This window comes from Microcaecilia unicolor, chromosome 1, assembly GCF_901765095.1.
Source record: "Microcaecilia unicolor chromosome 1, aMicUni1.1, whole genome shotgun sequence".
Lineage (NCBI taxonomy): Eukaryota > Metazoa > Chordata > Amphibia > Gymnophiona > Siphonopidae > Microcaecilia > Microcaecilia unicolor.
In genome coordinates, this window is record NC_044031.1 from 24071596 (window position 1) to 24089249 (window position 17654).

The window sequence follows — 17654 nt, forward strand, 5'->3', positions numbered from 1 at the left end:
GCTGCCCTGAGCCAGCAAAGAGGGAGCCAGGGCAAGAGAATGGCTGCAGGGCTTTGTGCTCAGCAGGTAGGAAACTGGCATGAGGTGGGCAGCAGGGGATGCAGTGCCAGGCAATGTCATGCAACCTCTGATACACACATGGTGCATGGAGCAAGCAGACGAAAAAGAAAGTTCTTCTTCCTGGTTCCCCTCCCTTCACAGGGCTGCTGCTCCTGAGCCAGCATAGAGGGAGCCAGGGCAAGAGAATGGCTGCAGGGCTTTGTGCTCAGCAGGTAGGAGACTGGCAGGAGGTGGGCAGCAGGGGATGCAGTGCCAGGCAATGTCATGCAACCTCTGATACACACATGGTGCATGGAGCAAGCAGACGAAAAAGAAAGTTCTTCTTCCTGGTTCCCCTCCCTTCACAGGGCTGGGAATGGTGCTGTGGAAAAGGGCAGGAGAATGGCTGCAGGGCTTTGTGCTCAGCAGGTAGGAGACTGGCAGGAGGTGGGCAGCAGGGGATGCAGTGCCAGGCAATGTCATGCAACCTCTGATACACACATGGTGCATGGAGCAAGCAGACAAAAAAGAAAGTTCTTCTTCCTGGTTCCCCTCCCTTCACAGGGCTGCTGCTCCTGAGCTGGGGTTGCAAATGGTGCTGTGGAGAAGGGCAGGAGAATGGCTGCAGGGCTTTGTGCTCAGCAGGTAGGAGACTGGCAGGAGGTGGGCAGCAGGGGATGCAGTGCCAGGCAATGTCATGCAACCTCTGATACACACATGGTGCATGGAGCAAGCAGACGAAAAAGAAAGTTCTTCTTCCTGGTTCCCCTCCCTTCACAGGGCTGCTGCTCCTGAGCCGGGGCTGCAAATGGTGCTGTGGAGAAGGGCAGGAGAATGGCTGCAGGGCTTTGTGCTCAGCAGGTAGGAGACTGGCAGGAGGTGGGCAGCAGGGGATGCAGTGCCAGGCAATGTCATGCAACCTCTGATACACACATGGTGCATGGAGCAAGCAGACCAAAAAGAAAGTTCTTCTTCCTGGTTCCCCTCCCTTCACAGGGCTGCTGCTCCTGAGCCGGGGCTGAAATGGTGCTGTGGAGAAGGGCAGGAGAATGGCTGCAGGGCTTTGTGCTCAGCAGGTAGGAGACTGGCAGGAGGTGGGCAGCAGGGGATGCAGTGCCAGGCAATGTCATGCAACCTCTGATACACACATGGTGCATGGAGCAAGCAGAGGAAAAAGAAAGTTCTTCTTCCTGGTTCCCCTCCCTTCACAGGGCTGCTGCTCCTGAGCCAGCAAAGAGGGAGCCAGGGCAAGAGAATGGCTGCAGGGCTTTGTGCTCAGCAGGTAGGAAACTGGCATGAGGTGGGCAGCAGGGGATGCAGTGCCAGGCAATGTCATGCAACCTCTGATACACACATGGTGCATGGAGCAAGCAGACGAAAAAGAAAGTTCTTCTTCCTGGTTCCCCTCCCTTCACAGGGCTGCTGCTCCTGAGCCAGCAAAGAGGGAGCCAGGGCAAGAGAATGGCTGCAGGGCTTTGTGCTCAGCAGGTAGGAGACTGGCAGGAGGTGGGCAGCAGGGGATGCAGTGCCAGGCAATGTCATGCAACCTCTGATACACACATGGTGCATGGAGCAAGCAGAGGAAAAAGAAAGTTCTTCTTCCTGGTTCCCCTCCCTTCACAGGGCTGCTGCTCCTGAGCCAGCAAAGAGGGAGCCAGGGCAAGAGAATGGCTGCAGGGCTTTGTGCTCAGCAGGTAGGAGAACTGGCATGAGGTGGGCAGCAGGGGATGCAGTGCTAGGCAATGTCATGCAACCTCTGATACACACATGGTTCATGGAGCAAGCAGACGAAAAAGAAAGTTCTTCTTCCTGGTTCCCCTCCCTTCACAGGGCTGCTGCTCCTGAGCCAGCATAGAGGGAGCCAGGGCAAGAGAATGGCTGCAGGGCTTTGTGCTCAGCAGGTAGGAGACTGGCAGGAGGTGGGCAGCAGGGGATGCAGTGCCAGGCAATGTCATGCAACCTCTGATACACACATGGTGCATGGAGCAAGCAGACCAAAAAGAAAGTTCTTCTTCCTGGTTCCCCTCCCTTCACAGGGCTGCTGCTCCTGAGCCGGGGCTGGAAATGGTGCTGTGGAGAAGGGCAGGAGAATGGCTGCAGGGCTTTGTGCTCAGCAGGTAGGAGACTGGCAGGAGGTGGGCAGCAGGGGATGCAGTGCCAGGCAATGTCATGCAACCTCTGATACACACATGGTGCATGGAGCAAGCAGACGAAAAAGAAAGTTCTTCTTCCTGGTTCCCCTCCCTTCACAGGGCTGCTGCTCCTGAGCCAGCAAAGAGGGAGCCAGGGCAAGAGAATGGCTGCAGGGCTTTGTGCTCAGCAGGTAGGAAACTGGCATGAGGTGGGCAGCAGGGGATGCAGTGCTAGGCAATGTCATGCAACCTCTGATACACACATGGTGCATGGAGCAAGCAGAGGAAAAAGAAAGTTCTTCTTCCTGGTTCCCCTCCCTTCACAGGGCTGCTGCTCCTGAGCCAGCAAAGAGGGAGCCAGGGCAAGAGAATGGCTGCAGGGCTTTGTGCTCAGCAGGTAGGAGACTGGCAGGAGGTGGGCAGCAGGGGATGCAGTGCCAGGCAATGTCATGCAACCTCTGATACACACATGGTGCATGGAGCAAGCAGAGGAAAAAGAAAGTTCTTCTTCCTGGTTCCCCTCCCTTCACAGGGCTGCTGCTCCTGAGCCAGCAAAGAGGGAGCCAGGGCAAGAGAATGGCTGCAGGGCTTTGTGCTCAGCAGGTAGGAAACTGGCATGAGGTGGGCAGCAGGGGATGCAGTGCTAGGCAATGTCATGCAACCTCTGATACACACATGGTGCATGGAGCAAGCAGACGAAAAAGAAAGTTCTTCTTCCTGGTTCCCCTCCCTTCACAGGGCTGCTGCTCCTGAGCCAGCATAGAGGGAGCCAGGGCAAGAGAATGGCTGCAGGGCTTTGTGCTCAGCAGGTAGGAGACTGGCAGGAGGTGGGCAGCAGGGGATGCAGTGCCAGGCAATGTCATGCAACCTCTGATACACACATGGTGCATGGAGCAAGCAGACGAAAAAGAAAGTTCTTCTTCCTGGTTCCCCTCCCTTCACAGGGCTGGGAATGGTGCTGTGGAAAAGGGCAGGAGAATGGCTGCAGGGCTTTGTGCTCAGCAGGTAGGAGACTGGCAGGAGGTGGGCAGCAGGGGATGCAGTGCCAGGCAATGTCATGCAACCTCTGATACACACATGGTGCATGGAGCAAGCAGACAAAAAAGAAAGTTCTTCTTCCTGGTTCCCCTCCCTTCACAGGGCTGCTGCTCCTGAGCCTGGGGGTTGCAAATGGTGCTGTGGAGAAGGGCAGGAGAATGGCTGCAGGGCTTTGTGCTCAGCAGGTAGGAGACTGGCAGGAGGTGGGCAGCAGGGGATGCAGTGCCAGGCAATGTCATGCAACCTCTGATACACACATGGTGCATGGAGCAAGCAGACGAAAAAGAAAGTTCTTCTTCCTGGTTCCCCTCCCTTCACAGGGCTGCTGCTCCTGAGCCGGGGCTGCAAATGGTGCTGTGGAGAAGGGCAGGAGAATGGCTGCAGGGCTTTGTGCTCAGCAGGTAGGAGACTGGCAGGAGGTGGGCAGCAGGGGATGCAGTGCCAGGCAATGTCATGCAACCTCTGATACACACATGGTGCATGGAGCAAGCAGACCAAAAAGAAAGTTCTTCTTCCTGGTTCCCCTCCCTTCACAGGGCTGCTGCTCCTGAGCCAGCAAAGAGGGAGCCAGGGCAAGAGAATGGCTGCAGGGCTTTGTGCTCAGCAGGTAGGAAACTGGCATGAGGTGGGCAGCAGGGGATGCAGTGCTAGGCAATGTCATGCAACCTCTGATACACACATGGTGCATGGAGCAAGCAGAGGAAAAAGAAAGTTCTTCTTCCTGGTTCCCCTCCCTTCACAGGGCTGCTGCTCCTGAGCCAGCAAAGAGGGAGCCAGGGCAAGAGAATGGCTGCAGGGCTTTGTGCTCAGCAGGTAGGAGACTGGCAGGAGGTGGGCAGCAGGGGATGCAGTGCCAGGCAATGTCATGCAACCTCTGATACACACATGGTGCATGGAGCAAGCAGAGGAAAAAGAAAGTTCTTCTTCCTGGTTCCCCTCCCTTCACAGGGCTGCTGCTCCTGAGCCAGCAAAGAGGGAGCCAGGGCAAGAGAATGGCTGCAGGGCTTTGTGCTCAGCAGGTAGGAAACTGGCATGAGGTGGGCAGCAGGGGATGCAGTGCTAGGCAATGTCATGCAACCTCTGATACACACATGGTGCATGGAGCAAGCAGACGAAAAAGAAAGTTCTTCTTCCTGGTTCCCCTCCCTTCACAGGGCTGCTGCTCCTGAGCCAGCATAGAGGGAGCCAGGGCAAGAGAATGGCTGCAGGGCTTTGTGCTCAGCAGGTAGGAGACTGGCAGGAGGTGGGCAGCAGGGGATGCAGTGCCAGGCAATGTCATGCAACCTCTGATACACACATGGTGCATGGAGCAAGCAGACGAAAAAGAAAGTTCTTCTTCCTGGTTCCCCTCCCTTCACAGGGCTGGGAATGGTGCTGTGGAAAAGGGCAGGAGAATGGCTGCAGGGCTTTGTGCTCAGCAGGTAGGAGACTGGCAGGAGGTGGGCAGCAGGGGATGCAGTGCCAGGCAATGTCATGCAACCTCTGATACACACATGGTGCATGGAGCAAGCAGACAAAAAAGAAAGTTCTTCTTCCTGGTTCCCCTCCCTTCACAGGGCTGCTGCTCCTGAGCCAGGGTGCAAAGAGGGGAGCAGGGCAGGAGAATGGCTGCAGGGCTTTGTGCTCAGCAGGTAGGAGACTGGCAGGAGGTGGGCAGCAGGGGATGCAGTGCCAGGCAATGTCATGCAACCTCTGATACACACATGGTGCATGGAGCAAGCAGACGAAAAAGAAAGTTCTTCTTCCTGGTTCCCCTCCCTTCACAGGGCTGCTGCTCCTGAGCCGGGGCTGCAAATGGTGCTGTGGAGCAGGGCAGGAGAATGGCTGCAGGGCTTTGTGCTCAGCAGGTAGGAGACTGGCAGGAGGTGGGCAGCAGGGGATGCAGTGCCAGGCAATGTCATGCAACCTCTGATACACACATGGTGCATGGAGCAAGCAGACCAAAAAGAAAGTTCTTCTTCCTGGTTCCCCTCCCTTCACAGGGCTGCTGCTCCTGAGCCGGGGCTGGAAATGGTGCTGTGGAGAAGGGCAGGAGAATGGCTGCAGGGCTTTGTGCTCAGCAGGTAGGAGACTGGCAGGGAGGTGGGCAGCAGGGGATGCAGTGCCAGGCAATGTCATGCAACCTCTGATACACACATGGTGCATGGAGCAAGCAGACGAAAAAGAAAGTTCTTCTTCCTGGTTCCCCTCCCTTCACAGGGCTGCTGCTCCTGAGCCAGCAAAGAGGGAGCCAGGGCAAGAGAATGGCTGCAGGGCTTTGTGCTCAGCAGGTAGGAAACTGGCATGAGGTGGGCAGCAGGGGATGCAGTGCTAGGCAATGTCATGCAACCTCTGATACACACATGGTGCATGGAGCAAGCAGAGGAAAAATAAAGTTCTTCTTCCTGGTTCCCCTCCCTTCACAGGGCTGCTGCTCCTGAGCCAGCAAAGAGGGAGCCAGGGCAAGAGAATGGCTGCAGGGCTTTGTGCTCAGCAGGTAGGAGACTGGCAGGAGGTGGGCAGCAGGGGATGCAGTGCCAGGCAATGTCATGCAACCTCTGATACACACATGGTGCATGGAGCAAGCAGAGGAAAAAGAAAGTTCTTCTTCCTGGTTCCCCTCCCTTCACAGGGCTGCTGCTCCTGAGCCAGCAAAGAGGGAGCCAGGGCAAGAGAATGGCTGCAGGGCTTTGTGCTCAGCAGGTAGGAAACTGGCATGAGGTGGGCAGCAGGGGATGCAGTGCCAGGCAATGTCATGCAACCTCTGATACACACATGGTGCATGGAGCAAGCAGACGAAAAAGAAAGTTCTTCTTCCTGGTTCCCCTCCCTTCACAGGGCTGCTGCTCCTGAGCCAGCATAGAGGGAGCCAGGGCAAGAGAATGGCTGCAGGGCTTTGTGCTCAGCAGGTAGGAGACTGGCAGGAGGTGGGCAGCAGGGGATGCAGTGCTAGGCAATGTCATGCAACCTCTGATACACACATGGTGCATGGAGCAAGCAGACGAAAAAGAAAGTTCTTCTTCCTGGTTCCCCTCCCTTCACAGGGCTGGGAATGGTGCTGTGGAAAAGGGCAGGAGAATGGCTGCAGGGCTTTGTGCTCAGCAGGTAGGAGACTGGCAGGAGGTGGGCAGCAGGGGATGCAGTGCCAGGCAATGTCATGCAACCTCTGATACACACATGGTGCATGGAGCAAGCAGACAAAAAAGAAAGTTCTTCTTCCTGGTTCCCCTCCCTTCACAGGGCTGCTGCTCCTGAGCCGGGGCTGCAAATGGTGCTGTGGAGAAGGGCAGGAGAATGGCTGCAGGGCTTTGTGCTCAGCAGGTAGGAGACTGGCAGGAGGTGGGCAGCAGGGGATGCAGTGCCAGGCAATGTCATGCAACCTCTGATACACACATGGTGCATGGAGCAAGCAGACCAAAAAGAAAGTTCTTCTTCCTGGTTCCCCTCCCTTCACAGGGCTGCTGCTCCTGAGCCAGCAAAGAGGGAGCCAGGGCAAGAGAATGGCTGCAGGGCTTTGTGCTCAGCAGGTAGGAAACTGGCATGAGGTGGGCAGCAGGGGATGCAGTGCTAGGCAATGTCATGCAACCTCTGATACACACATGGTGCATGGAGCAAGCAGAGGAAAAATAAAGTTCTTCTTCCTGGTTCCCCTCCCTTCACAGGGCTGCTGCTCCTGAGCCAGCAAAGAGGGAGCCAGGGCAAGAGAATGGCTGCAGGGCTTTGTGCTCAGCAGGTAGGAGACTGGCAGGAGGTGGGCAGCAGGGGATGCAGTGCCAGGCAATGTCATGCAACCTCTGATACACACATGGTGCATGGAGCAAGCAGAGGAAAAAGAAAGTTCTTCTTCCTGGTTCCCCTCCCTTCACAGGGCTGCTGCTCCTGAGCCAGCAAAGAGGGAGCCAGGGCAAGAGAATGGCTGCAGGGCTTTGTGCTCAGCAGGTAGGAAACTGGCATGAGGTGGGCAGCAGGGGATGCAGTGCTAGGCAATGTCATGCAACCTCTGATACACACATGGTGCATGGAGCAAGCAGACGAAAAAGAAAGTTCTTCTTCCTGGTTCCCCTCCCTTCACAGGGCTGCTGCTCCTGAGCCAGCATAGAGGGAGCCAGGGCAAGAGAATGGCTGCAGGGCTTTGTGCTCAGCAGGTAGGAGACTGGCAGGAGGTGGGCAGCAGGGGATGCAGTGCCAGGCAATGTCATGCAACCTCTGATACACACATGGTGCATGGAGCAAGCAGACGAAAAAGAAAGTTCTTCTTCCTGGTTCCCCTCCCTTCACAGGGCTGGGAATGGTGCTGTGGAAAAGGGCAGGAGAATGGCTGCAGGGCTTTGTGCTCAGCAGGTAGGAGACTGGCAGGAGGTGGGCAGCAGGGGATGCAGTGCCAGGCAATGTCATGCAACCTCTGATACACACATGGTGCATGGAGCAAGCAGACAAAAAAGAAAGTTCTTCTTCCTGGTTCCCCTCCCTTCACAGGGCTGCTGCTCCTGAGCTGGGGGTTGCAAATGGTGCTGTGGAGAAGGGCAGGAGAATGGCTGCAGGGCTTTGTGCTCAGCAGGTAGGAGACTGGCAGGAGGTGGGCAGCAGGGGATGCAGTGCCAGGCAATGTCATGCAACCTCTGATACACACATGGTGCATGGAGCAAGCAGACGGAAAAAGAAAGTTCTTCTTCCTGGTTCCCCTCCCTTCACAGGGCTGCTGCTCCTGAGCCAGCAAAGAGGGAGCCAGGGCAAGAGAATGGCTGCAGGGCTTTGTGCTCAGCAGGTAGGAAACTGGCATGAGGTGGGCAGCAGGGGATGCAGTGCCAGGCAATGTCATGCAACCTCTGATACACACATGGTGCATGGAGCAAGCAGACGAAAAAGAAAGTTCTTCTTCCTGGTTCCCCTCCCTTCACAGGGCTGCTGCTCCTGAGCCAGCAAAGAGGGAGCCAGGGCAAGAGAATGGCTGCAGGGCTTTGTGCTCAGCAGGTAGGAAACTGGCATGAGGTGGGCAGCAGGGGATGCAGTGCTAGGCAATGTCATGCAACCTCTGATACACACATGGTGCATGGAGCAAGCAGACGAAAAAGAAAGTTCTTCTTCCTGGTTCCCCTCCCTTCACAGGGCTGCTGCTCCTGAGCCAGCAAAGAGGGAGCCAGGGCAGAGAATGGCTGCAGGGCTTTGTGCTCAGCAGGTAGGAGACTGGCAGGAGGTGGGCAGCAGGGGATGCAGTGCCAGGCAATGTCATGCAACCTCTGATACACACATGGTGCATGGAGCAAGCAGACAAAAAGAAAGTTCTTCTTCCTGGTTCCCCTCCCTTCACAGGGCTGCTGCTCCTGAGCCGGGGCTGGAAATGGTGCTGTGGAGAAGGGCAGGAGAATGGCTGCAGGGCTTTGTGCTCAGCAGGTAGGAGACTGGCAGGAGGTGGGCAGCAGGGGATGCAGTGCCAGGCAATGTCATGCAACCTCTGATACACACATGGTGCATGGAGCAAGCAGACCAAAAAGAAAGTTCTTCTTCCTGGTTCCCCTCCCTTCACAGGGCTGCTGCTCCTGAGCCGGGCTGGAAATGGTGCTGTGGAGAAGGGCAGGAGAATGGCTGCAGGGCTTTGTGCTCAGCAGGTAGGAGACTGGCAGGAGGTGGGCAGCAGGGGATGCAGTGCTAGGCAATGTCATGCAACCTCTGATACACACATGGTGCATGGAGCAAGCAGACAAAAAGAAAGTTCTTCTTCCTGGTTCCCCTCCCTTCACAGGGCTGCTGCTCCTGAGCCTGGGGCTTGCAAATGGTGCTGTGGAGAAGGGCAGGAGAATGGCTGCAGGGCTTTGTGCTCAGCAGGTAGGAGACTGGCAGGAGGTGGGCAGCAGGGGATGCAGTGCCAGGCAATGTCATGCAACCTCTGATACACACATGGTGCATGGAGCAAGCAGACGAAAAAGAAAGTTCTTCTTCCTGGTTCCCCTCCCTTCACAGGGCTGCTGCTCCTGAGCCAGCAAAGAGGGAGCCAGGGCAAGAGAATGGCTGCAGGGCTTTGTGCTCAGCAGGTAGGAAACTGGCATGAGGTGGGCAGCAGGGGATGCAGTGCTAGGCAATGTCATGCAACCTCTGATACACACATGGTGCATGGAGCAAGCAGACGAAAAAGAAAGTTCTTCTTCCTGGTTCCCCTCCCTTCACAGGGCTGCTGCTCCTGAGCCAGCAAAGAGGGAGCCAGGGCAAGAGAATGGCTGCAGGGCTTTGTGCTCAGCAGGTAGGAGACTGGCAGGAGGTGGGCAGCAGGGGATGCAGTGCCAGGCAATGTCATGCAACCTCTGATACACACATGGTGCATGGAGCAAGCAGACGAAAAAGAAAGTTCTTCTTCCTGGTTCCCCTCCCTTCACAGGGCTGCTGCTCCTGAGCCAGCAAAGAGGGAGCCAGGGCAAGAGAATGGCTGCAGGGCTTTGTGCTCAGCAGGTAGGAGACTGGCAGGAGGTGGGCAGCAGGGGATGCAGTGCCAGGCAATGTCATGCAACCTCTGATACACACATGGTGCATGGAGCAAGCAGACAAAAAGAAAGTTCTTCTTCCTGGTTCCCCTCCCTTCACAGGGCTGCTGCTCCTGAGCCGGGCTGGAAATGGTGCTGTGGAGAAGGGCAGGAGAATGGCTGCAGGGCTTTGTGCTCAGCAGGTAGGAGACTGGCAGGAGGTGGGCAGCAGGGGATGCAGTGCCAGGCAATGTCATGCAACCTCTGATACACACATGGTGCATGGAGCAAGCAGACGAAAAAGAAAGTTCTTCTTCCTGGTTCCCCTCCCTTCACAGGGCTGCTGCTCCTGAGCCAGCAAAGAGGGAGCCAGGGCAAGAGAATGGCTGCAGGGCTTTGTGCTCAGCAGGTAGGAGACTGGCAGGAGGTGGGCAGCAGGGGATGCAGTGCCAGGCAATGTCATGCAACCTCTGATACACACATGGTGCATGGAGCAAGCAGACGAAAAAGAAAGTTCTTCTTCCTGGTTCCCCTCCCTTCACAGGGCTGGGAATGGTGCTGTGGAAAAGGGCAGGAGAATGGCTGCAGGGCTTTGTGCTCAGCAGGTAGGAGACTGGCAGGAGGTGGGCAGCAGGGGATGCAGTGCCAGGCAATGTCATGCAACCTCTGATACACACATGGTGCATGGAGCAAGCAGACAAAAAAGAAAGTTCTTCTTCCTGGTTCCCCTCCCTTCACAGGGCTGCTGCTCCTGAGCCAGCAAAGAGGGAGCCAGGGCAGGAGAATGGCTGCAGGGCTTTGTGCTCAGCAGGTAGGAGACTGGCAGGAGGTGGGCAGCAGGGGATGCAGTGCCAGGCAATGTCATGCAACCTCTGATACACACATGGTGCATGGAGCAAGCAGACGAAAAAGAAAGTTCTTCTTCCTGGTTCCCCTCCCTTCACAGGGCTGCTGCTCCTGAGCCAGCAAAGAGGGAGCCAGGGCAAGAGAATGGCTGCAGGGCTTTGTGCTCAGCAGGTAGGAAACTGGCATGAGGTGGGCAGCAGGGGATGCAGTGCTAGGCAATGTCATGCAACCTCTGATACACACATGGTGCATGGAGCAAGCAGACGAAAAAGAAAGTTCTTCTTCCTGGTTCCCCTCCCTTCATAGGGCTGCTGCTCCTGAGCCGGCTGCAAATGGATGGGAGCAGGGCAGGAGAATGGCTGCAGGGCTTTGTGCTCAGCAGGTAGGAGACTGGCAGGAGGTGGGCAGCAGGGGATGCAGTGCCAGGCAATGTCATGCAACCTCTGATACACACATGGTGCATGGAGCAAGCAGACGAAAAAGAAAGTTCTTCTTCCTGGTTCCCCTCCCTTCACAGGGCTGGGAATGGTGCTGTGGAAAAGGGCAGGAGAATGGCTGCAGGGCTTTGTGCTCAGCAGGTAGGAGACTGGCAGGAGGTGGGCAGCAGGGGATGCAGTGGCAGGCAATGTCATGCAACCTCTGATACACACATGGTGCATGGAGCAAGCAGACGAAAAAGAAAGTTCTTCTTCCTGGTTCCCCTCCCTTCACAGGGCTGCTGCTCCTGAGCCGGAAATGGTGCTGTGGAGAAGGGCAGGAGAATGGCTGCAGGGCTTTGTGCTCAGCAGGTAGGAGACTGGCAGGAGGTGGGCAGCAGGGGATGCAGTGGCAGGCAATGTCATGCAACCTCTGATACACACATGGTGCATGGAGCAAGCAGACGAAAAAGAAAGTTCTTCTTCCTGGTTCCCCTCCCTTCACAGGGCTGCTGCTCCTGAGCCGGAAATGGTGCTGTGGAGAAGGGCAGGAGAATGGCTGCAGGGCTTTGTGCTCAGCAGGTAGGAGACTGGCAGGGGATGCAGTGCCAGGCAATGTCATGCAACCTCTGATACACACATGGTGCATGGAGCAAGCAGACGAAAAAGAAAGTTCTTCTTCCTGGTTCTCCTTCCTTCACAGACTGAGCCGGGGCTGGAAATGGTGCTGTGGAGAAGGGCAGGAGAATGGCTGCAGGGCTTTGTGCTCAGCAGGTAGGAGACTGGCAGGAGGTGGGCAGCAGGGGATGCAGTGCCAGGCAATGTCATGCAACCTCTGATACACACATGGTGCATGGAGCAAGCAGACAAAAAAGAAAGTTCTTCTTCCTGGTTCCCCTCCCTTCACAGGGCTGAAAATGGTGCTGTGGAGAAGGGCAGGAGAATGGCTGCAGGGCTTTGTGCTCAGCAGGTAGGAGACTGGTAGGAGGTGGGCAGCAGGGGATGCAGTGCCAGGCAATGCCAGGCAGCCTCTGATACACAAGCAGAAGAAGAAATGAGCCTGGCACTGCTCAATGCATTCCTTCCTGGGATCCACAGCATCAAATGCAGCCAAAATGAAATAATACAACCTGATTCCCTGTCATGATTGTTACTTTTTTCTTGGTTTGTGCTCATCTCGCCCTCTGGTGGCCAGAACCGGTGGCTGCCATAGACTTTCCAGACTCTCTTTTCAGTCTGGTCCAGATATTTTAGCCCTCCAGTCTTGCTTGGAAGTTTGGCAGCTAGCCTCACCCTTAGCCGCCTTGAGATTGCTGCAGCTGAGCTCAGCTGCTGATGGGCTTATTAGTCACCTGGAAACTTTCTAGTTGGCCTTTGCAAACACCAAAGGTCCAGGTTAGTGTTTGGTGCTGATAGGAGCACTTCTGTCTTGCTGTGCTGTTAGAAGCACTTCTGCCTGCTTGTTTAAGCTTCCCTGCTTTGCCCTTTTGGCTTCCCTGCTTTACCCTTCTGGTGCTGTTAGGAGCACTTCTGTCTTGCTGTGCTGTTAGGAGCACTTCTGCCTGCTTGTTTAAGCTTTCCTGCTTTACCCTTTTGGCTTCCCTGCTTTACCCTGCTTTACCCTTCTGTTTCTGTCTTGCTGTGCTGTAGGAGCACTTCTGCCTTGTCTTGTGTCTTACCTGTATGCCTTGTTCTTGTCTGGGTGCCTGTGGGCACTCCTGTTTTGAACCCTAACCCTGTTTCTGTCAAGCTTGTTCTGTATCCTATTCCCTTTCTGAGAATCCCAAATCCTCAGTAGTCCCGAACCCTGTGTTAGTCAAGCTTGTTTATTATCCTGTTGATCTAGTCTGTCTGCAAGCTAGGTCCATTAAGTCCTGCCGGCCGCCTGCACCTAGAGGCTCAACCCCTGGGGAATGGTGGTCAAGCACAGGTGAAGACCGGTTGCTCTGTGCTGCTTATTCTCTGCCTGCCTACTGCTGTAGTTCCAGTCCTGTGGTTCCAGTTCGGTTGTTCCAGCTTTGCCTGTCTACAGCTTCTCCTGCCTTGTTTGCTTACCCAGTCCTGGTTGAGGGTCTTGCCTACTGCTGCCGGTTGTCGGCAGCGGTCCAAGGGCTCACATGGTGCCAGTGTCTGAGATCCTGAGACTGTGACATTCCCCTTGCATAGGTGTTGTTTGATTTATGTTGTCAGCACCAGGAGCAGGGTTTCGGTGCTGTGTGCAGTTCTGAATCTAAACTGGGACCAGTGTAGAGTAGAAAATTTGTCCAGATAATTGGAAAATTGTTTGCTAACATAGGATTCCAATAATTTGCTGTAGAGGTTATATCTAATCCTGAGCTCTTCAATAGAGGAGTAAGAATGATTTTGCCCATATCTGAAGGAAGAAAGACGGATTCTAGTAGCTCGTTAAGGCAATCTGTTAGCCATTGAACAATCTCAGGTGGGATGGCTTGGTATAGGAATGAAAACAAAAAAGTGAGGACAAGTTGAGGAGGAAATAAAAAAATATATAACTTTATTGGTAACATAGTAGATGACGGCAGAAAAAGACCTGCACGGTCCATCCAGTCTGCCCAACAAGATAACTCATATTTGCTACTTTTTGTGTATACCCTACTTTGATTTGTACCTGTGCTCTTCAGGGCACAGACCTTATAAGTCTGCCCAGCAGTATCCCCGCCTCCCAACCACCAGCCCCGCCTCCCAACCACTGGCTCTGGCACAGAACGTATAAGTCTGCCCAGCACTATCCCCGCCTCCCAACCACCAGCCCCGCCTCCCGATCTTGACTAAGCTCCTGAGGATCCATTCCTTCGGCAAAGGATTCCTTTATGCTTATCCCACGCATGTTTTTATTCCGTTACCGTTTTCATTTCCACCACCTCCCGCGGGAGGGCATTCCAAGCATCCACTACTCTCTCCGTGAAAAAATACTTCCTGACATTTTTCTTGAGTCTGCCCCCCTTCAATCTCATTTCATGTCCTCTCGTTCTACCATCTTCCCATCTCTGGAAAAGGTTCATTTGCGGATTAATACCTTTCAAATATTTGAATGTCTGTATCATATCACCCCTGTTTCTCCTTTCCTCCAGAGTATAAATGTTTAGTTCAGCAAGTCTCTCCTCATACGCCTTGTAACGCAAATCCCATACCATTCTCGTAGCTTTTCTTTGCACCGCTTCAATTCTTTTTACATCCTTAACAAGATACGGCCTCCAAAACTCCAGGTGGGGCCTCAACAACGACTTATACATGTTATCTACAGATACTTATTTTGTACCTGGGGCAATGGAGGGTTAAGTGACTTCCCCAGAGTCAGAAGGAGCTACAGTGGGAATCGAACCCAGTTCCCCTGCTTCTCAGGCCACTGCACTAACCATTGGGCTACTCCTCCACTACCGCCAATATTCTGCACCAGTAATCAGATAACCACCCGAGCAAGTTACAGTAAAATGGCCGATATTCAGCACTGGTATCCAGGTACAGCCCAATGCTGAGTATCTGGGTATAAATTTAAACTCCATGGTCTGGGTTTGAAGCCCGACTGCCATGTTTAACATAAAAACTAAGCCCCTAATATTTAATTTTATAATCCACTTTCAGCATCCTGTTTTGGAAAGGAAGACAAGATAAAAAGAAAAGTGCGAGAATCCTTCAGACAGATGAAATTGAAACTTTTAATGGACCAATCCTAAACATTAAGGGACAGGCTGCGTCAGGGAGCCTAAATGGGGAACTGCCCCTGAATGAAGTTAAATGCAATTTCAACCCCCCCCCCCCCCCCCCGCCCCTCACATGGTAGAGAACAGACTGTAACAACTGAGGCAGACAGGGCCTTTTTAAAAGTAATGCCACCTTCTTATTAGCCCCCCCCCCCCCCCCCTTACCAAAAAATTATAACGAAGAAAACAAAATACTTCAACCCCACCCCCACACACCATAGGCACCAACTTTTCAAAATTATTGGGGGTGCTAAACACAAATTACCCCTCCTGGGATAAAACAAAGGCACTTGCTCGATATTGGGGGTGATCAGCACCCACAGAGCTGGTACCTATGCCACACAGATATATCAGGAAAAAAAGTGCAAGTAACATTTCCAGGATTGCTCAGATAACCGGCAGGAAAGACCACTTGTGCATACGGATTAAGCCAATGCTTACCAGTCTTTCTGTGGCTGTGACGCCATGATCACAGCCAAAGAAAATTGGCACAGAAAATGATGCACCTACGGAGAACCTACCTAGATTCAGACATCTTTTGGGATCCTGACCCACAGTCTGGGTTAAGAGGTAGTTTGCATGTACAATATGCTGCAATACTGCCATCTGATGGACAAAATAATGAAATACAATAAAAATGTACTCTGGACCAAAGGCTCAACACTGAGAACAAAAATTCTTTAGAAGAAAATACTCTCAGCAGTCGGTAGGGCACTGCAGCTGGAGGGTCCTATCCTCTCTCTGATTAAAGCCATACCCCATTTATCCTGCCAAATAATTAATAAAATCTCTCAGCTGAATGTGTTTCAACGGACAAGTCCCAGAAGACATGCACTCTTATTTAAATGCCTCTGTTTTAAGGGTTAATTTCACCTCATCAGTCTTCTGTTTCAAGCCCAATTTAAGTGAGCAGGGTAGGCTCAAATAACGACCCGACACGGCTGTGTTTTGGCATCAAAGCCTGCATCAGGGGTCAAATAAATCTTCTTGGGTTGTCGCTTGATAAAAATATAGCATATAGGAACTTCCTTGAAATGCGAGAATTGTGAAGTCAACTATGGAGCGCCTGTACGGCAATACACAGAAATGACGTCAAGCGACAACCCAAGAAGATTTATTTGACCCCTGATGCAGGCTTTGATGCAGAAACACGGCCATGTCGGGTCGTAATTTGATCACCAATAAGGTTATATATTTTTTGGATTTCCTCCTCAACTTGTCCTCATTTTTTTGTTTTCATTGCTGTTGTTTTGTGTGAGGACTTTCCTCCCCGCTTTTGGTTTCTTGGTACAGGAATTCCAGGCAGTGGTCAGGGAAGCAGTGTGAGCATTTCAGTAATAGTGATTTTGCCTCTTCTATTGATAGCGGTTGAAAAACATCCCGTATCTGATCTGTTTTAATTCCCTGAGTTGGGCATGAGCCAGAGCCTGCTCCCGAATCAGAGACTGTTCCATTTTTCCTCTGCTGGATTATTTTTAGCTAGGTCAGATCTGATTTGGTTGATCTTGTTCGCATGAAGAGTTTCGAGAAAGTCCCTGATTTACATACACACGGGGGCGTAATATGGGGGAGATTTTTTTCCCATTATAAAATTATGGAAACGAAACGAGGGGAAGAGTTACATGTAGGTCACAGAATAGTAGGGGGGTAACGTGTCTCTGAGGCTCCTGCGCCAGGAGCAGTGAACAATTTTCATGTGGGACACGATCGCGCCAGCAGGTCTGAACAGGGAAGTGGAGTGGTTGGCTGTGTAAAATAAGGGGCGGGGTTAAGGTGATTTAAAACAGTGAGGATTCCTGGGACCCATACACACGCGCTGGCATTTTTTCGCTGGTAGGTGAATGCAAGCGGATGGGGTAGATCCCACCTATGTGGTATCCACGAGTTGTGAAGAGCATGTAAAAGTGAGTAAAAACAATTCATAAGAAGTATATGCAATTGTAATGCGGAAGAAAAACCTGTAAGATCTCCAACATGCTCCACTGTATTATTTTATTTAGGAACCCGACTCCTGATGACGCTCAAGTAGTGAAACACAGACTGTGTAGGGTCTGGGCCAAGTGCAAATGGAGGTGACGGTGAATTGATTATATATTTGATTCCAAGTGGTTTTGAAGATTGGTGTTTCCAACTACCTTGGACCTTGTGAACAACGGAACTGCATGTGGTCTTTGATTGGAGTGGTTTTGAACCTCAGGATTATAAACGATAAGAAGAACTTGTGACTACATGGGGGAACTTTTTTTGATTCTAAGCTGATGCTGCTGTTGATGGATTAAAATGTTGATAGTTTGTTCATAAGTGACAATAGGTAGATAGTGATTGGTTGTATTAGTTAGTGAGTTAATGTACATGTGGATGTGTGTGTATGTGTGAGTATGGCTGGTTGATCTGATCACAAGATTGTTAATATATTAGATATAATATCATAAAATAAAGGATAATATTTACTATAACTGTTTAATATATGAACAATATAAACCAAAGATCCTCCCATGAGGCAAGTCGGTTTAAGTTCCAACCTAACTGAGCTGAAAAAGTTGAGTTGTATTTGTTATTTCCATCAAACACTGACATATCAGACAAAATTTCTAGGCCTCTCTGCTTCAGTACAAAGAAAAATAGGTCAATTAAAAATATTTTATATTCCAATTAAAAATACCTCTCCAATTGAACCTTAACCTATCTTTTTTTAGATACGGTGACTAGAATTGAACTCAATACTCAAAGTGAGGTTGCACCATGGAGCAATACAGAGGCATTATAATGCTCTTGGTCTTATTTTGCATCCCTTTCCTGATGTTTCAAAGTTTTTCTTAATTTTGAAACATTGGTGCTGCTGATATTCAATCCCCCATCCCCCCACCACATACACGTTTTGGTTCACTGTGCTTAAGTTGAACTCTTCAGCTGTGGTTTTACAGCCCTTTAGGATCATTCTGGTTTTAAATGTTGTTTGCAAGCTCCAGGGAGTAGGATCTTTCTTTTCCATGTGTCTGTACAGCACAGTGTATGTTTTATACTGTTATA

The 17654-nt window shown here is 52.3% G+C and overlaps 2 protein-coding genes across 3 annotated transcripts in view; one reads left to right on the forward strand and one right to left on the reverse strand.

Annotated features, from left to right (window-relative positions):
- Nucleotides 1–17654, reverse strand: part of LOC115463370 (gastrula zinc finger protein XlCGF26.1-like) — a 952960-nt gene that overhangs the window by 345525 nt on the left and 589781 nt on the right. The window lies entirely within an intron of this gene.
- Nucleotides 11645–17654, forward strand: part of LOC115463285 (oocyte zinc finger protein XlCOF6-like) — a 58044-nt gene continuing 52034 nt past the window's right edge. The window contains exon 1 of the mRNA XM_030193661.1: nt 11645–11676. Coding sequence (XP_030049521.1) covers nt 11650–11676 — 27 coding nt within the window. The 5' untranslated portion in view covers nt 11645–11649. The remainder of the gene's footprint in view (nt 11677–17654) is intronic.